Here is a 20864-nt window from a genome sequence, read left to right on the forward strand (position 1 = left end):
GCTCAAATAATCCTCCCACCTCAACCTCCCGAGTAGCTGAGACTACAGGCACACGCTACCACACCCAACTATTTTTTTTTTTTTTCAGCAGAGAGGAGATCTTGCTATGAATTTAATCTTTTTGTTTGTTTGTTTTTTGATTTTTGAGACAGAGTCTTGCTCTGTTACCCAGGCTGGAGTGCAGTGGCATGATCTCGGCTCACTGCAGCCTCTGCCTCCCAGGTTCCAGTGATTCTTCTGCCTCAGCCTCCTGGGTAGCTGGGATTACAGGTGCCCTCTAACATGCCCGGCTAATTTTTGTATTTTTAGTAGAAACGGGGTTTTGCCATGTTGTCCAGGCTGGTCTCGAACTCCCAACCTCAGGTGATCTGCTGGCCTCAACCTCCCAAAGTGCTGGGATTACAGGCGTGAGCCACCGTGCCTGGCCTTTTTTTTCTTTTTCTTTTCTTTCTTTCTTGCGTGGTGTGTGTATGTGTGTGTGTGTGTGTGTGTGTGTGTGAGAGAGAGACAGTCTCACTCTGTCACCCAGGCTGGAGTGCAGTTGTGCAATCAAGAATTTAATATTTAAAGCCACTTCTAAAATAGTGAAGAGTGGGAGTGGGTTATGAACAACACGTATAACCAGACAACATGTAAAGAACTCCTACAAATCAATAAGAAAATAATAAGCACCCCAATAAAAATTAGTCAGAGATTTGAAAAGGCATTTCTCAAAAGATGATATGAAAGGGCTGGGTATGGTGGCTCATGCCTGCAATACAGCACTTTGGGAAGCTGAGGCAAGAGGATCCCTTGAGACCAGACCAGGCAACATTGTGAGACCCTATCTCTACAAAATATGAAAAAAATTATCTGGATATGGTGACGTGCACCTGTAGTCTCAGCTACCCTGAAGGCTGAGGTGGGAGGATCACTTGAGCCCCAGAAGTCAAGGCTGCAGTGAGCCCCATGATTGTGCCACTGTACTCCAACCTGGGCAACAGCAAGACCCTATCTCAAAAAAAAAAAAAAAAAAAAAAATATGCAAGTAGCCTATAAGCATGTGAAAAGGTATTCAATATCATTAATAATCAAGGGAATGAAAATTAAAACAAAAATGAATACTACCATTGGGACTCAAAAACCAATACCTCAAGGTCTGTCTGACATTCTCACCCTCCACCCTCCCCTAGACTTTCCCAAATAAGAAAGAAATTTTCTGAAGTTCCTTTATCTGCCTAAGATCCAGACCCAACAAGGAGAACAATTGTTTTTTTCTTTCACACCCTGTAAGGCCAAGAATGTACACCTGAACAGACCCTTTCACAAGCTTATGTACAGATTAATCTCTGTTTCCTGATCCATTCATTCTACCTAGTAATCTTCTCAACACAATTCCTCCTCTCATCCCCCATAACCTGTTTTACCGGATGATGTATAAGCTTCTGAACTCCTTTGGGAGTGGATAATCACTCCGTGATTCTCCCCATGTATACATTATATAAATTTGTATGCCTTTCTCCAATCTACCTTTTATATATTTTTTTTTTTTTTTTTTTTTTTTTTTGAGAGTCTAGCTCTGCTGCCCAGGCTGGAATGCAGTGGCGCCATCTCAGCACACTGCAACCTCTGCCTCCCGGGTTCCAGCAATTCTCCTGGCTCAGCCTCCCAAGTAGCTGGGATTACAGGCATGCGCCACCACACCCGGCTAATTTTGTATTTTTAGTAGAGACGGGGTTTCTCCATGTTGGTCAGGCTGGTCTCGAACTCCCGACCTCAGGTGATCCCCCCCCCACCTCGGGCTCCCAAAGTGCTGGAATTACAGGCGTGAGCCACCGCGCCTGGCCTAGCATCTACTTTTAAGTGAGAACGTGAGGTACTGGGTGTTCCGTCTCTGCATTAATTCGCCTAGGGTAGTGGCCTCCGGCTACTTCCAGGTTGCTGCAAAGGACATGACTTTGTTTTTCGGGTTTTTTTTTTTTTTTTTTTAGAGACAGAGTCTTGCTCTGTAACCCAGGCTGGAGTGCAGTGGCGCGATCTCGGCTCACTGCAACCTCACCTCCCGGGTTCAAGCAATTCTCTGCCGCGGCCTCCGGAGTAGCTGGGATTACAGGCGCGTGGCACCACGCCCAGCTAATTTTTGTGTTTTTAGTGGAGACGGGGTTTCACCATCTTAGCTAGGCTGGTCTTGAATTCCTGACTTCGTGATCCACCAGCCTTGGCTTCCCAAAGTGCTGGGATTACAGGCGTGAGCCACCGCGCCCGGCCATTTTTTTGTATTTTACTGGAGACGGGGTTTCACCGTGTTGCCCAGGCTGTTCTCGAACTCCTGAGCTCAGGCAATCCGCAAAGCCTCCCAAAGTGCTGGGATTACAAGCGTGAGCCACCGAGCCCGGCCGACTTTGGTTTTTTTTTTTTTTTTTTTTTTTGAGACGGAGTCTCGCTCTGTCGCCCAGGCTGGAGTGCAGTGGCGCGATCTCGGCTCACTGCAAGCTCCGTCTCCCGGTTTCACGCCATTCTCCTTCCTCAGCCTCCCGAGTAGCTGGGACTACAGGCGCCCGCCACCACCCCTGGCTAATTTTTTGTATTTTTAGTAGAGACGGGGTTTCACCGTGGTCTCGATCTCCTGACCTCGTGATCCGCCCGCCTTGGCCTCCCAAAGTGCTGGGATTACAAGCGTGAGCCACTGCGCCCGGCCTCTTTGTTTCTTTAAAACAAGGTCTCACTGTTGCCCAGGCTGGAGTGCAGTGATGCAATTATGGCTCACTGCAGCCTTGAGTTCCTGGATTCAAGAGATCCTCCTGCCTCAGCCTCTCGAGCAGCGGGGCTCACACCACCATGCCTGACTAATTTAAAGTTTTGTTTGTAGAGACAAGGTCTGAGTTTGCTGCTCAGGCTGGAAGCCACAGTTTTTTTTTGTAACCAAACTGTGAAAATGACGTCCTGTCAATTTTGCCATGTTCTTTGTGTCAGAAGGGAGTCATTAGCTCTTACACTCAGGGGAGGGCATTACCCAAGAGCATGAATGACAGGAGGTGGAAATTCTTAGGATCAGCGTAAAGGTTGCTAGTTGTGAGCCGTCTTAACTTTAACTAAAATCCATTAATAATCCCTTGAATACTTGAAACCGATTCAAGCAGAGAAAGTCTTTAGTTAATATGATTCTTTTTTATTAACCATAAATCTAGAAATGTTCAAATGTTGTTGGTATATATACTCATAGCAATCCTGACTGAAGACATTTGGTTATTGTTTGTTGGAATGCTGAGATTTTCAGGATTATGTTCATGATTTTTAGAGGGCAAAGGGAAGGAAACAAAATTTATGAAATCTAGTTTGTCCTCTAAAATCATAAAAGTGTCAGTAAAATTCTCTAAAACATGTATTTTGAAATTTCATAGCCAGAAGTGCTCAGGAATGGCTTTGTTTATAGGCAAGTAAGTCATTGGGCACCGTTGGAGGCTTTCCCGTGTTATTGGCAAGGTTTACATTTTTCCCGCTGCTTTTCCATGGCATGAAAACTTGTGCTGCTCTGAGAATATCACCAAATTCCCATTTCAAATTAAAGCCCTCATATAAAATTGATCCCCATCCTTTCATTTCACTACCTTCATCTCTCACTGCACCCCAACAGGAGTTTTCTATTTGCCACCTGAACTCATCTAGTGATCTCTCCCTACAGGTCCATCACCTAGCAATCACTCGAATTGATAATAGATTCTTTATATTGGCGCTATCAAGCCATGTTTTTCCCTTTCCTTCTTTTAAAAGTCACCTTCCAGACTAATTCTAGCAGGTTTTTAATCACGCAAACCTAATTAGACTTGAATTAAGGTGCAGACCAGGGAGGGGATTGCGAGTTGCTATTAGATTGGTGTATTGAAATTTAAGATTTCAAAGGTAGAAGATTTCAAGGTGTAACAATAGAAATGGACTGGTAAATTGTGGTCCAAGTTGTTGGCAGCAAGGGCATCTATGTTCTTTAAGGGTAGATGATTGGATGGGTATTTGTCATCATGAAAAGTGTTGGAGTGGAGAGGTGCAAATGAATGAGAGTAACTAGCTGGGAGTGCAACATTCCTTCCACTCAATTCAGGAAGTGAAAAGTTGTGTAAGAGATTACAGTTCAAAAAGGTGGTGGTGGCCAGACACGGTGGCTCACACCTGTAATCCCAGCACTTTGGGAGGAGGCGGAGGTGGGCAGAGAGCGCTTGTGCTCAGGAGTGCCAGACCAGCCTGGGTAACATGGCAAAACCCAGTGTCTACAAAAAATACAAATAATAGCCAGGCATGGTGGTGCGTGCCTGTAGTCCCATTTACTTGGGAGGCTGAGGTGGGAGGATCTCTTGAGCCCGGGAGGCAGAGGTTGCAGTCAGCTAAGATTGCGCCATTGCACTCCAGCCTGGGCGACAGAGTGAGACCCTGTTCAAAAAAAAAAAAAAAAAAAAAAAAGTAGCAGTGGCTAAGAGGAATACATGAGAAGCCAGATTTTTTTATTTTGAAAAACATGATGTGAACTAGCCAAAAGAGACCGGCCTGTGTGAATGATCATGAAAGGTGCACCCAGCTTCCAACTCCTGATACCAGATCTACAACCTATAATCGTAAGCACAAGTCACAGCCATCCTGAGCTCCTCTTAGGCAGGTGAATACACTTGCAACTCTGGGAAGTTTTTAAATTATAAAAAAAATTGATGCAAATTACAATCTTAATATTTTTGTGCAGGTGTAATAAGTTTACAATCTGTTATAGTTTCTGTGTTTTGTTCATGATTTGAGCTGTTTCATATGTTTTAAGAGAATCTGACAGATTTATGTTTTTGGTGAAATCCTTAGAAAAATGTAGCTAATTAAGTTTGTAATCACTGTGTAAACATGTGAAAGAATCTAATTAGTAAATCTGCAAATTTTGCATTATTATGCATGTAAATGCTTCTTAAATGCTGAGAAAGTTTGATTAGAATTTTATTAAGTGTTTGAAGCACTTCAGAGGAATAAATTTACTAAATGTGTGACTACTTTGAAACTTCTAAGAGAATTTCATAAAGGTGTTGAATGTTTAGGAAGATTTAATACAATTCAATAATTTAAATTTATAAGATGATTATCAAAGTACAAGTAAGATGAGTATTTTAAATTTCAAAACTATATTCAATTTATAAATTAAATGACAATATTTGTAAGTTGAGCTCAAAAGCTTCAAAAAACTAAGTTCTAAAATGTGCAGCCTTGGCCAGGTGCAGTGGCTCTCACCTGTAATCTCAGTACTTTGGGAGGCTGAGGTGTGAGGATTCCTTAAGCCCAGGTGTTTGAACCAGCCTGGGCAACACAGCGAGACTCAATCCGTAAAAATAAAAAATAAAAACCACAAATAGATAAAATGTGTAGCCATAATAACTGAATATTAAAACAAAGATACCTGGCCAGGCACCATGGCTCACACCTGTAATCCCAGCACTTTGGGAAGCCAACACAGGTGGATCATGAGGTCAGGAGTTTGAGACCAGCCTGGCCAATATGGTGAAACCCCATCTCTACTAAAAATACAAAAATTAGCCAGGCATGGTGGCATGCGCCTATAGTCCCAGCTGCTCGGGAGGCTGAGGCAGGAGAATTGCTTGAACCTGGGAGGCGGAGGTTGCAGTGAGCCGATATCGTGCCACTGCACTCCAGCCTGGGTTACAGAGCGAGACCCTGTCTCAAAAACAAAATGCCAGGCACGGTAGCTTGTGCCTGTAATCCCAGCACTTTGGGAGGCCTAGGAGGGTGGATCACCTGAGGTCAGGAGTTTGAGACCAGCCTTACCAACATGGAGAAACCTCGTCTGTACTAAAAATACAAAATTAGCCACACGTGGTGGCACATGCCGGTAGTCCCAGCTACTTGGGAGGCTGAGACACAAGAATCTCTTGAACCCGGGAGGCGGAGGTTGCGGTGAGCTGAGATCACGCCATTGCACTCCAGTCTGGGCGACAACTCCGTCACAAAAAACAAAACAAAAAACAAAACCAAACATACCTATAAAATGTCCAAAAACATGTATTGGTTCCATAAATTATGATTCATCCATATCATGGAATGAGTAACTTAACAGTAATGTTGTGGCATAATCAACATGGACAATATTTGATTTTTTTTGTTTTTTTTTTTTTTTTTTTTGAGACGAAGTCTTGATTTTTTGGCCAGGCTGGTCTCGAACTCCTCACCTCAAGTGATCTGTCCACCTCGGCCTCCCAAAGTGGTAGGATTATAGGCGTAAGCCATCATGCCTGTCCAATTTTATTTTATTTTATTTTACTTTATTTTATTTATTTATTTTTTTGAGACGGAATCTTGCTCTGTTGCCCAGGCTGGAGTGCAGTGGCACAATCCAGGCTCACTGCAAGCTCCGCCTCCTGGGTTCACGCCATTCTCCTGCCTCAGCCTCCGGAGTAGCTGGGACTACAGGCACCCACCACCATGCCTGGCTAATTTTTTTTTTTTTTTTTGTATTTTTAGTAGTGACGGGGTTTCACTGTGCTAGCCAGGATGGTCTCGATCTCCTGACCTCATGATCCGCCTGCCTCAGCCTCCCAAAGTGCTGGGATTACAGGCGTGAGCCACCGTGCCCAGCCTGATTTTTTTTTAAGTAAGAAAAGAAGGAGCATGTATATGATAATCCTATTTATAAAATATATGTTTAGATCTATGTATATATATACACATAGAGAAAAAACTAGATAGACTGGCATTGAAGTGTAAATGGTTATCAGTTGGTACAGGTAGTGTGAGTGTGTGTATGGATACTTTCCAACTTTTTTCCTTTTTTGCATTTTCTTGCATATGCAAGAAAAAGAATATTCCCTTTTCTTTTTTTTTTTTTCTTTTTTTTTTTGAGACAGAATCTGACTCTGTCACCCAGGCTGGAGTGCAGTGGCGCCATCTTGACTCACTGCAGCCTCCGGCTCCCAGGTTCAAGTGACTCTCGTGCCTCAGCCTCCCAAGTAGCTGGGACTACAGATATGCACCACCTTTTTTTTTTTTTTTTTTTTTTTTGAGACGGAGTTTCACTGTTGTCGGCCAGGCTGGAGTGCAATCGTGTGATCTCAGCTCACTGCAACCTCCGCCTCCCGGGTTCAAGCGATTCTCCTGCCTCAGCCTCCCAAGTAGCTGGGATTACAGGTGCCTGCCACCACACCTGGCTAATTTTGTATTTTTAGTAGAGACGGGGTTTGACTATGTTGGTCAGGCTGGACTCGAACTCCCAACCTCAGGTGATCTGCCTGCCTCGGCCTCCCAAAGTGCTGGGATTACAAGCATGAGCCACCTCGCCTGGCCCATTTTTGTATTTGTAATAGAGAGGGGGTTTCACTATGTTGACCAGGCTAGTCTTGAACTCCTGACCTCAAGTGATCTGCCCGCCTGGGCTTCCCAAAGTGCTGGGATTACAAGCGTGAGCCACCATGCCCTGCCAAGAGTATTATTTTTAATAGAAAAAAATAGGTAATAATCTGTAAGTAGCAATGGAGAACTAGAAGAATGCCAATATTCCAGGCTTCATCATATATGGAACTGGGGGAAACAAGAATTTTCCCCAACTGCTTCCTCTGTAGCATTTGAAACAGCTACAAAGGAAGCAGTTTCCTTGGGTTAAAGCAAGGTTTCTAAGGGCCATAGTGAAGGGAATGCTTTATGGGGCACACTTTTCACTGTGACCCTAGTATGCCTGGCACATGCTTTTATCAAAACCTCTGTAACACTTTGGTGCAAATATTTGTTTATGTGACTGTCAAGCAATATTATATTATATACCTTTGGGAATAAAGAATAACTATTTCTCTTATTGCCTCTACACTGTTATTTTTTATTTATTTATTTAGAGACGGAGTCTCGTTCTGTTGCCATGCTGGAGTACAATGGCGCTACCTCGGCTCACTGCAACCTCTGCCTCCCGGGTTCAAGTGATTCTCCTGCCTCAGCCCTCCAGGTAGCTGGGGTTACAGGCACATGCCACCACATCCAGCTAATTTTTGTATTTTTAATAGAGATGAGGGCTCACCATTTTGGCCAGGCTGGTCTTGAACTCCTGACCTTGTGATCCACCTGCCTCGGCCTCCCAAAGTGCTGGGATTACAGGCGTGAGTCACCGCACCTGGCCTATACTGTTTTTTCAAAGTGCAGATCCTGATTTGAAGACACTTATCCCCTAAAATAAAAATCCTGAAAATACCTCCTTACCAGATTGCCACAGTGATTAAAAATATCCCAGTTGAGGCCAGGCGTGGTGGCTCATGCCTGTAATCCCAGCACTTTGGGAGGCTGAGGGAGGCAGATCACGAGGTCAGGAGATCAAGATCATCCTGGCTAGCGTGGTGAAACCCCGTCTCTACTAAAAATACAAAAAATTAGCCGGGCATGGTGGCGGGCGCCTGTGGTCCCAGCTGCTCGGGAGGCTGAGGCAGGAGAATGGCGTGAACCCAGGAGACAGAGCTTGCAGTGAGCCAAGATCACACCACAGCACTCCAGCCTGGGCAACAGAGCAAGACTCCGTCTCAAAAAAAAAAAATTCCCAGTTGAAGTAGTCCTTTTTAGTTAAAACGTTATCTCCAAAAACTGCACTCTGGAGCTCTACTCATTCTCAGGAATGACAAAATGATAGTTATTGTTGAAACAGAGTGATGGATACATGTATCATTATACTATTCTCTCTACTTTTGTGTATGTTTGAAAATCTCCATATTAAACAGTTTTTTTTTTTTTTTTTTTTTTTGGTCAAGCACAGTGGCTCATGCCTGTAATCTCTGCACTTTGGGAGGTCAAGGTGGGAGGACCACTTGAGGCTTGGAGTTTGAGATCAGCCTGGACAACACAGTGAGACTTCATCTCTACAAAACACATAAATAAATAGGGGCTGGGCACGGTGGCTCACGCCTGTAATCCCAGCACTTTGGGAGGCCTAGGTGGGAGGATCACCTGAGGTCAGGAGTTCGAGACTAGACTGACCAAGATGGAGAAACCCTGTCTCTACTAAAAATACAAAATTAGCCGGGTGTGGTGGTGCATGCCTTTAGTCCCAGCTACTAGGGAGGCTGAGGCAGAAGAATCACTTGAATCCGGGAGGTGGAGGTTGCCATGAACCGAGATCATGCCATTGCACTCCACCCGGGGCAATAAGAGTGAAATTCCGTCTCAAAAAAATAAAAATAAATAAATAAATAAGCCAGGTGTGGTGGTGTGGGTTTGTCATCCCAGCTACTCAGAAGGCTGAGGCAGGAGGATTGCTTGAGCCCGGGAGTTCAAGGCTGCAGTGAGCTATGATCATACCTCTCCACTTCAGCGTGTTGGATAATGCGAGACCTTATCTCAAAAAAATATATATGTTTTTTAGAAACTTGTCAATATCCTCTGGTGGAAAAACAAACAACAACAACAAAACAAAAATAAAATAAATAAGATAAAATTAAAAGAAGAAACTCGTCAATAAATTCACCAGTCATGCAATGAATATTCATTGATTTATGAGAGCATGCTGTGTTGTGTTAAGGTCTAGGAATGCAAGTGTGAGTAACAGTTGAGGGATGAGGTGCAGGTAACAGTCGGACAAACATACAGGCTAAGAACTGTAGTACAGTGGGACAGACAGAAGAGAGAAACAAGAGGATGTACCTGAGTCACACGTGGCTGGGGGAATAGTGATAGAGTAGGCAGGGATGAATCTAGAAGGTGAATCAGAGTTGGTCACACAGACTGGAAGGGGCAAGGGAAATAGTGAGAAGGGGGCATGGATCATTGCAGATACCAACACAAGTATCAAGATGTGGAAACAAGGAAAACATGAGTTTGGAGTTCTGGTTCACTGTGACTCTAACTTGGGTTTATGTGGAGGAGTGGTGGCTATGCAGATAGGGTACAGAGTAAGCTGTTGTTACAAAGAGCCCCCAAGCACCATGGATTAAATGAGACCAAAGTTTATTTCTCTTAAGCAGCAGTCTAGAGGGATGTAGGTAGTCCAGGTTTTGGAGTTGCTCATGCAGATCTAATGCCTTCTATATTGTTGTTCCACCATACCCTAGGTGTTGTTCATGTATGTATTGTCAAAATGGGATTACTGTGACATCCGCGTCCCAGCTCAAGGGAAGGAAAAAGCATATTTGGAAAAAGCCTAGTGTGATCAGAGAGTGTAGTACAGTCATGTGCTGCATAACAACATTTTGGTCAAGATGGACAGTGATCCAAAAGATCATAGTTCTGGTTTTCTACTGTACTTTTTCTATATTTCAATATGTTCGGATATAGAAATACTTACTATTGTGTTACAACTGCCTACAGTATTCAGTATAATACATGCCATATAAGTTTGTAGCCTAGAAGCAACAGGCTATACCACATACCCTGGGTATGCAGTAGGCTAATATCTAGGTTTATGTAAGTATACTCTGATGTTTGCGCAACAATGAAATTGCCTAGCAATCCATTTCTCAGAACCTGTCCTATTAAGTGACACACAACTATATTTATAAAATGCCATGTAAGTCCAAAAAGAAGATGTTTTGTCTGCTTGTAGGATACAAATTCTACATAAATGTGTTCACTCTTTCCTTGTTAATTACTTTGTTCAAACCCCTTATGTCTTTAGTTATTTTTGACAGTGTAAAATGGGCCAACTCGCCATACCACAGATACCTCCATCTTTGTAACTTGTCTTCTTTCCATGAACACCCTCTTTTGGCTTTCTGGATCATCCATCTCTCCTGCTTCAAAGTTTAGGCTGCTATTAGACTTCTTTGGAATGGGAAAAATACCTAACCTATGGGATTGTTATTAGTATTAAGTGAAGCAAAGATTGTAAAGTGATTAGTATAATGTTTGGCACATTTTAGGAACTCAAATGGTGGCAATTATCATTCTAAGCCATAATGGCTGAAAGCAGGGGTTTTGGATATGAGCCAATTTGAATTCTAATCACATTCAGCCTCTTACTGGCAGTGAGACTTTAGGCAGGTCACCTAACAGCTCTGAGCCTTAGATTTCTGATGGAGAAATCAGTTCCATCTCACGAATAAGGCCATGAGTCAGAGATAATCAGTTTGCATTTCAGTGTATTGTCTTCTACTTATTTGAGTAGGCATATACATAATTTCTGAAAATTTAATGACTGTCGTGATATAGTTTGTACCCTTTTTTTAACCTTAAACTCTTTGAAAGCATAATTTTCAACAGCTCCCATTTTTGTGTTAACTTCTAAAAGTTACCCGTGCTCAATATTTTTTGTGAAAGTAAAATATCAAATTGAAATCTACTTAATATATCAATTAACAACCATCTATAGGTGAAACAAATGAATTAATTCCTTTTTTTTTTTTTTTTTTTTGGAGACGGAGTCTCGCTCTGTCATCCAGGCTGGAGTGCCGTGGCGTGATCTCGGCTCACTGCAAGCTCCGCCTCCAGGGTTCACGCCATTCTCCTGCTTCAGCCTCCCGAGTAGCTGGGACTACAGGCGCCCACCATCACGCCCGGCTAATTTTGTTGTATTTTTAGTAGAGACGGGGTTTCATCGTGTTAACCGGGATACTCTTGATCTCCTGACCTCATGATCCGCCCGCCTCGGCCTCCCAAAGTGCTAGGATTACAGGCGTGAGCCACCGCGCCCGGCAAATGAATTTCTATTGATTTTGAAATCTATCCATTAAGGGCTGAATTGTGTCCCTTAATAGGACACAATTTTTTTGTGGTCCTAAAAAACATATTTTTGAGGTCCTAACCCCATATTCCTCAGAATGTGACCTTATTTGGAGACAGGCTTTTTACAGAGGTAATCAAGTTTCAATGAGGTCATTGGGTGGGTCCTAATCCAATATGACCTCCTTATGAAAAGGGGAAATTCAAATGCAGCGCTAGACAGACGCACACAGGGAGACTGCCACGTGAACATGAAGGCAGAGGTCGGGGTGATGTAGCAGAAGCCAAGGAGCACCAAATATTGCCTGCAAACCACCAGAAGCCAGTACAAGGCTTGGAACAGATTCTCCATGACAGCCCTTAGAACCAACCCTGCCAACACCTTGATCTTGGACTTCTGGCCTCCAGAACTGTGTCTGTGGTACTTTGTTATGGCAGCTCCAGCAAACTAATACATTATCTGTTGCCAAGAATTCTAAGGAGATGATTATTTTGAAATCATCTTAGACATAAAGGAAGAAATATCAATTATGAAATTCTGCAGTTGGAATTTTGCAGTTTACCTGTGTGCCACCAGTTGCATAATGGAAACAGATTCCAGGGTCCTGTTATTGTTCATCCCATTTAGATGGGTTAATAAAAACACAGTAAAGAGCAGCTCATGAGTTCTAAGCAAGGGTAGTCATCTTCCACACATTCAGGATAAGTTAACTTGTCCAATACTTCAAATCTTTTTTTTCTTCCCCCTTGGAAGAAAATGACTTTATTCTAATTAACTCACAAAGAATAAAATCATAACAGCTCTTTTAAGGAGGCCACACAAACATTTGCCCAGCCCCAAATTCTACAGAGTAGGAACACCCCCTTCCATTTCAATTCAGAAGCAAGGAAGCTAGGAACGACACGAGAGATTTAACTGATGGTTACACTTTATACCTTCACTATCGATTCTATTTTTATACTAAACTAACTTGGTTATAGAGCTGATTTTCCATTTCTCCAGGTTGAACTTCTTGATTAGGCCAATCATTTTGCAAGTTGGCACTGTTTCAGCACCTCATTGAAACCCTCACAGAGCTTGATGTCACCATGGTTCTGGGCACACTCCAAAAACTATTTGATCTCATAGAAGCAAAGCTGCTGCTGCTGTGCCAGCTGGGTTCCCTGAGGCTCCTGGTAAGTGATGTCAGGCCTCGTGGACTCAGCATTACTTCCTCCACTAAACCCCCCAGTAATGGCATGACCCAGTGTGTGCCCCACGGCAGAGCCCACAGCCACGCCAGCTGCAGTGGTTGCCATGTGGGCCATCAGACGGGGCGCAGCAGCAAGATAGCCAACTGCAGATGGGGGTGCCGCTGCTGGTGGCTGAGCGGCTGGTGCTGGCCTGGGTGCAACTCTCATCTGAGGGGCCCAGCTGGCTGGAGGGGTCATGCGGGAGGTGCAGCTTCGGCTTCCACACGGCATCCTAGGTACGCGATGGCTCGGCCTTTTCTTCAAATCTTTTTTATTCAAAACCTTTTATTATAGAAAATGTCTAATAAAAAGTATAATGAACTTATATGACTGTGGCTCAGGTGCAACCACTGGTGACACATGGTTAATTTTGATTCCTCCACTCAAACCCTCCACATCAGATGATTTTGAAGAAAATCTCTGACTTTATGTCATTTTTTACAGCTTCACTGAGATCCAGTTTACATGTCTATAGTTCACCTATTTAGTGTACAATTCAGTGGTTTTTAGTGTATTTACAGAGTTGAGCAACCATCACCATAATCTAATTTTAGAATAGCTTCATCATCCCAAAAAAAGAAACCCCGTTCCCATTAACTGTGACTCCCTATTCCCCATCACCCTTCCCATTTCACATCATTTTATCTGTAACTATTTCATGTGTACCTCTGCAAAGATGGGAACGATTTTTAAAATATATAGCAATGCTGGCCGGGCGCGGTGGCTCAAGCCTGTAATCCCAGCACTTTGGGAGGCCGAGGCGGGTGGATCACGAGGTCAGGAGATCGAGACCACGATGAAACCCCGTCTCTACTAAAAATACAACAAAATTAGCCGGGCGCGGTGGCGGACGCCTGTAGTCCTAGCTACTCAGGAGGCTGAGGTAGGAGAATGGAGTGAACCCGGGAGGTGGAGCTTGCAGTTAGCCCAGATCGCGCCACTGCACTCCAGCCTGGGCGACAGAGTGAGACTCCGTCTCAAAAAAAAAAAAAGTATTTTTTTTGCAACCTCCACCTCCTGGGGTTCAAGCCATTCTCCTACCTCAGCCTCCCACACACATATAATTTTTTATAAAATAATATCAAAATTAAAACCAGTGGTCACGTTTTCCCAATTATTTTATGTATATTTTTCGGGTTACTTGAATCAGCATCCAAATAACATCTTTACATTGCACATTACAATTGCTTGATATTGTAATGTACTTAATATATCTTAGGTTCCTTTTAATTTATAGGTTCCATCTCTTTTTTTATTTTCTTACAAATTTTGGTTGAAGAAACCAAGTTATTTGTTCTATAAGGTTTCCTAGGGTCTGGAATTTTATTTTAGTTATTTATTTTTATTTATTTATTTATTTTTTTTGAGATGGAGTCTTGCTGTGTCACCCAGGCTGGAGTGCAATGGTACCATCTGGGCTCACTGCAACCTCTGCCTTCTGGGTTCAAGCGATTCTCCTGTCTCAGCCTCCTGAGTAGCTGGGATTACAGGTGGCCGCCACCATGCCCAGCTAATTTTTGTATTTTTAGTAGAGACGGGGTTTCACTATGTTGGCCAGGCTGGTCTTGAACTCCTGAGCTCAAGTGATCTGCCGGCCGCAGCCTCCCAAAGTGCTGGGATTACAGGTGTGAGCCACTGCACCTGGCCTTTGGAATTTTAAAATTGTGTCCCTGTGTTGTCCCATATTCCACTATCCCATGTATTTCCTATAAATTGGTAGTTGGATCTGGGATCTTCAGGTGTGCGCCACCAGGCCCTGGAATCTTAATCAGATTCAAATATCATTTGTTTGTATAAGAATACCTTGTAGGTGAAAATGTGTCAAACTTATTTATTTATTTTTAATTATTATTTTTTAGAGACAAGATCTTGCTCTGTTGCCCAAACTGAAGTGCAGTGACACAATCGCAGCTCACTGCAGCCTCGACTTTCTGGGTTCAAACAATCCTCCTGACTCAGCCTCCTGGATAGCTGGGACTACAGGTGTAAGCCACATACCCGGCTAATTTTAATTTTTTTTCTAGAAGTGGGGTCTCACTTTATTGCCCAGGGTGGTCTCTAACTCCTAGGCTCAGTGATCCTCTTATCTTAACCTCCCGAAGTGCTGGTATTATAGGTGTGAGCCGCTGTGACTGGCCTCAAACTTCTTTAATTTTCCTTTTTTTTTTTTTTTTTTTGAGATGGTGTCTTGCTCTGTCACCCAGGCTGGAGTGCAATGGCACTATCTTGGCTCACTGCAACCTCCGCCTCCTGGGTTCAAGTGATTCTCCTGCCTCAGCCTCCCAAGTAGCTGGGATTACAAGTGCATGCCACTGTGCCCGGCTAATTTTTGTACTTTTAGTAGAGACAGGGTTTCACCATGTTGGCCAGGCTGGTCTCGAACTCCTGACCTGTGATCTGCCCGCCTCGGCCTCCCAAAATACTGTGATTACAGGCATGAGACACCACACCTGGCCTTTAATTTTCTTTTGTTGTGAAATACATCATACTCACAGCAGTGTGTAAAAATAATTACATCGTTTAAAGAATAACAATAAAATGAACATCCAGCACCCACCACAGAGGTTAAAAAAAACAGTAGGGTGTGGTTGGACATGGTGGTCCACACCTGTAGTCCCAGCTACCCAGAGGCTTGAGCCCAGGAGTTCAAGGCTGCAGTGAGCTATGGTCATGCCTGTGAATAGCCATTACACTCCGGCTTGGGCAATGTAGCAAGACCCTATCACAAAACAACAATAGGGTATGTTAGCACCTCAGAAATCCCCAGTTTGTCTTCTCTAATTAAACCTCCTCTTCCCACCCCATACAGAGGTAACCACAATCCTGACTTTTGTGATAATTATTCCTTTACTTTCCTTATACCCCTATGAATGTATTCCTAAGGAGAATATTGTTTGCTTCTGCCTTTATGTCTATTATTCCATGACTTGCTTTTCCCCCTCAACATTATGTTTTTGAGATTCATTCATGGTGTGTCAGGTAACTGTAGCTCATTCATTTACCCTGTTATTTAATATATAAGTATTTTATTATGACTGTACTGCAATTTATCCTTTTGTTGGTGGGCATTTAGATTGTTCCCAATTTTTTGATATTATAAACAATGCTATGAACATTCTTATACATGTCTCTTGGCACATATGTGTGTTTCTTTGAGGTTTATATCTGGGGTGGAACTGCTGGCTGGAGGATATGTTCAACTTTAGTAAGAGATGCCAAATTATTTTTCAAAGTGCTCACACCCATTCGGTTGCCCACCAACAGTGTGTGGGTGTTCTCCATTGCTCTGAATTCTTGCCAACACTTTGTATTGTCAGATTTTGCCAATTGGTGAGTTTGAAGCCCCTATTAATAAAAGATGTGTAAAATTATACTATAAAGTTGATATCTCAACTGAATTCACCTGAACCTTATTCAAATATTCCTTTTGTTTGTCCCTGATTTTCAGGAAAACATAAGGCTTTGTATGTTAAAAATGACATACATATTTCACCTGTGAGCTGCTACGAAACTATGTCACAATTTTTGGAGAGAGAGAGGAAAGGGAGAGGAGATATTTGTGTGACTTAAGGGGTGGAAACATGGTATCAAGATGCTGGTAAGACAGATGACCACTTACTGATGGCTAAGCATCACAGTGCTAAGAATCTAGATAAAATACATCCTTTTGTAGAGTTAGTACTAAACACTCCATTCAACCCAGAAACAAACTTACTCTTTTCTTTTCCGATTTCTCCTGTTTCAGCTCATTTCTTCTAGTTGCTTTTGACCCTTTAAAAGTTTCTTTTCTTTTTTTTTTTTTTTTGAGACGGAGTCTTGCTCTGTTGCCCAGGCTGGAGTGCAGTGGCACGATCTTGGCTCACTGCAAGCTCTGCCTCCCGAGTTCATGCCATTCTCCTGCCTCAGCCTCCCAAGTAGCTGGGACCACAGGCGCCCGCCACCATGCCCGGCTAATTTTTTGTAGTTTTAGTAGAGACGGGGTTTCCCCGTGTTAGCCAGGATGCTCTCGATCTCCTGACCTTGTGATCCACCCGCCTCGGCCTCCCAAAGTGCTGGGATTACAGGCGTGAGCCACCGCGCCCGGCTAAGAGTTTCTTTATTACAGAATTCCTATCATGAACTCTGACACCAAAATTTCATACTTGGGCATGCATACCTGGACGTGTAATCCAGGACTCTAGATAATTTCAGGCTACTTTCCTTAGTGTTGCTGTGAGGAAGAAATTAGTTCTCATATTAGATATGACTCTGGGCACATCTCAAAAAACCATGGGCATTACTTCACCTTCTGTTAGCCTATACCTCATACTCCAGAATATTTCAGTCTATAAGATTTGCTCCTTCTAGAATTATTTTTTCCACCAATTTCCATGGAAAATCAAGTGTTCATAGAAACCATTCCTGGCTGGCCGCGGTGACTCACACCTGTAATCCCAGCACTTTGGGAGTCCAAGGCGATGGATCACGAGGTCAGGAGTTTGAGACCAGCCTGGCCAAGATGGTAAAACTCGTCTCTACTAAAAATACAAAATTAGCTGGGCGCAGTGGCGGGTGCCTATAATCCCAGCTACTCAGGTGGCTGAGGCTGGAGAATCGCTTGAACCTGGGAGGTGGAGGTTGTAGTGAGCCTAGATCGCGCCACTGTGCTCTAGCCTGGGCGACAGAGCAAGACACTGTCTCAAAAAAAAAGAAACCATTCCTAACTTCTCCTCTCTCACCAACCCCCTTTTCATGGAGATGTCTGCCTTGTGCCCAAGATTCTTAGACAAAGCAGCAGTATCTTTATGATTTTGTATCCTGAATACTGCTGCACTCAAGCTGATGTTCTGCAAATTTGTAATAATCAGTTTCATTTTTTTTTAGTTTTTTATTTTATTTATTTATTTTTTGAGATGGAGTCTCCCTCTGTCGCCCAGGCTGGAGTGTAGTGGCGCAATCTTGGCTCACTGCAACCTCCACTCCCCTAGTTTAAGCAATTCTCTGCCTCAGCCTCCTGAGTAGCTGGGATTATAGGTGCGTGCCACCATGCCCAGCTAATTTTTTGTATTTTTAGTAGAGACGGGTTTCACCATCTTTGCCAGGCTGGTCTTGAACTCCTGACCTCGTGATCCACCTGCCTTGGCTTCCCAAAGTGCTGGGATTACAGGCGTGAGCCACCACGCCCGGCCAAGACCAAGTCTTGCTCTGTTGCCCAGGCTGGAGTGCAGTGGCATGATCTCAGTTCACTGCAACATCTGCTTCCTGGGTTCAAGCAATTCCCCTGCCTCAGCCTCCTGAGTAGCTGGGACTACAGTGCCACCATGCCCAGCTAATTTTTGTATTTTTAGTAGAGATGGGGTTTCACCATGTTGGTCAGGCTGGTCTCCAACTCCTGACCTCAAATGATCCACCCGCTTTGGCCTCCCAAAGTGCTGGGATTACAGGCATGACCCACAGCACCCAGCCAATCAGTTTCCTTTAAGACAGTAATCGAGCTTTAAATGCAAGGTAGTGTGTTAGGTCTTGGCCATTGGACGCTCGCTTTTCTCCCCATAACCAGCCTGTTTCACTGCTTTATCTCCTCATGTTTCACTTATTTCAGGCCATCTTCCTTCACTTCTGTTTCTGACCTAAGGTAGACACAACACTCTTTTAAAAATTTTTTAAACCCTCAGCAGCTACACAAAAACTTAAAAACCTTAAAATTGAGGTAAAATACACATACATAAAATTTACCATCTTAACTTTTTTGTTTTTGTTTTTGAGACAGAGTCTCACTCTGTCACCCAGGCTGGAGTGCAGTGGTGTGATCTCAGCTCACTGCAGCCTCTGCCTCCCGGGTTCTAGCGATTCTCCTGCCTCAACCTCCCAGGTAGCTGGGATTACAGGCATGCGCCACTACGCCTGGCTAATTATTGCATTTTTGTAGAGATGGGGTTTCACCATGTTGGCTAGGCTGGTCTCGAACTGCTGACCTCAGGTGATCTGCCTACCTCGGCCTCCCAAAGTGCTAGGATTACAGGCATGAGCCACCGCACCCGGCCTTAGCCATTTTTAAGTGTACAGTTTAGAAGCGTTAAGTACATTCACATTGTTGTGCAACCAGTCTCCAGAACTCTGTTCATCTTGCAAAACTGAAACTCTGTATCCATTAAACACTGGCTCCCCATTTCCCCCTGCCCCCAGCCCTAAGTAACCACCATTCTACTTTCTGTCTTTATGAATTTGTAATGGGATACAGTATTGTATTTTTTGGAACTAGCTTATTTCACTTAGCATAATGTCAAGATTCATCCATATTTTAGCTGTATCAGAATTTCCCTCCTCTTTAAAGCTGAAAAACACTCAGTCGTATGTATATACTGCATTTTTGTTTATCATTCATCTGTTGTGGACATGGGTTACTTCTACCTTTTGACTACTGTGAATAATGCTGCTTTGAACACGGGTGTACAGACATCTCTTCAAGACCCTGCTTTCAATTCTTTTGGCTACATGGCCAGAAATGGAATTGCTGGACCATATTTTTTTTAATTTTTCGAGAAATCTCTATAGTGTTTTCCATAGTGGCTGCACCATGGTAGACACTTCTAAAGTTTCTGCCATACCCTAGGGGAAGGAATTATTGTACTGTAGACAACATCTAAGGAAAAGAACTGTCTGGCCAAGAGTAAACAGTCAATTTTCATGCTTTATTAGAAAATAATTAAAATAATTAAGAGCGTGGAATTCCTAGAATTGGGAGAGACATTATAAACCATTTGGTCCACCCCTTTCCTTTACGATGAGTAAACAGGTTTGTGGAGGTCAAACGGCCAGTTAAGTAAGGGAAGAACCAGAATTGGCATCCAGAGCTTTCCAATCCTCAACTTATTGCAAGGAAAATAATAATAATTTTCAACTCGAAAAATTATGCGATGAAGAACAAGAACTATTGAGCGGATGATTCGCAACATCCTCTGGGATGTATTTTCTGTGTGTTTTGTTTTGAGGGCTGTTTGTTAACCTCCCTAATTGCCTTGGTTGACATTGAAACCCTGCCTGTTTTTCTTTATCCCGCCGCTGACTGGGTCCTGAGCGTCCTAGGAGATGGAGGCAGAGACAAAGGAAATCAGTCCACAATTAAGAATGGAATGAGACCCCATGCCCGCCTGTGCGCTGGCCGGAGTTGCCAGCGTGCCGAGCGGATTCAGCGCCTTTCTCAGGGCCTCAAAGATCCCAGCGCGCTAGGAGGGTGGTTTGTGGCTCCCTGCAGTCCCCACGCCCCGGATCCAAACGACAGAGTTCGGGGACTCACAGGGGCAGCAAGGCGGCAGAGCCGCGGAGCCCGTGCAACTTCTCCGGCGGGACCGCGCCCAATCTTCCCCGCCGCAGTCGGGGAGCCCCGGGGGCCGCCGAGCGCGGGCTGCGGACCGCGGCGGGCACGTGGGCTCGGCTGCAGCGCTGCGCCAGGCACCGGCTGCTCGGCTCGGCCCAACCTCTCCGCTCCCGCCTCGGCCCCTGCCTCTGGGGAGAGGGTTCCTCCCCCCTTCCACTTTGCACCAGTCCGAGGGAATTTGCGGTCGGTGACGCGCATCCTTAAGAGAGCCACCTGCAGGCGCGGGGCGCGCCGCTCCAGGCGGCATCGCAGGGCTGGGCCGGCGCGGCCTGGGGACCCCGGGCTCCGGAGGCCATGCCGGCGTTGGCGCGCGGCGGCGGCCGGCTGCCGCTGCTCGGTAAGGCCCCGCTCGCCCGCTCGCAGCCCCTCGCGGTCCCTCAGCCCCCACCCCGCAGTGTGGACCCGGGCGCGCGCCTCCTCCGGCCCAGCCGCCTCGCTCCTCCCCGCGCTCGCTCCTTCCATTGCCTCCCGCGCCCCTCCCCTCTTTCGCGCCCTCCGGACTCGCCCACTACTTGCCTGCGGCCCCGGCTTTTCCCACCTCGCGTCCTCTTCTCTCTTCTCCGAAGCCTCTCCTCTGGCTCGGGCCGCGGTCCCGAGTGGCGGCCCGGACTTCGCAGACAGCCTCGCCGAGGCGCTG

General features: G+C 44.6%; 1 protein-coding gene and 1 pseudogene across 1 annotated transcript in view; one reads left to right on the forward strand and one right to left on the reverse strand.

The window, feature by feature from the left end:
* Positions 1-12598: 12598 nt before the first annotated feature.
* Positions 12599-13101, reverse strand: LOC100594040 (annotated as a pseudogene).
* Positions 13102-20307: 7206 nt separating this feature from the next.
* FLT3 (fms related tyrosine kinase 3) overlaps positions 20308-20864 on the forward strand; it is a 99037-nt gene continuing 98480 nt past the window's right edge. Inside the window, exon 1 of the mRNA XM_030818590.1 lies at positions 20308-20564. Coding sequence (XP_030674450.1) covers positions 20522-20564 — 43 coding nt within the window. The 5' untranslated portion in view covers positions 20308-20521. The remainder of the gene's footprint in view (positions 20565-20864) is intronic.

The sequence above is a fragment of the Nomascus leucogenys genome, chromosome 9, assembly GCF_006542625.1.
Source record: "Nomascus leucogenys isolate Asia chromosome 9, Asia_NLE_v1, whole genome shotgun sequence".
Taxonomy (NCBI): domain Eukaryota; kingdom Metazoa; phylum Chordata; class Mammalia; order Primates; family Hylobatidae; genus Nomascus; species Nomascus leucogenys.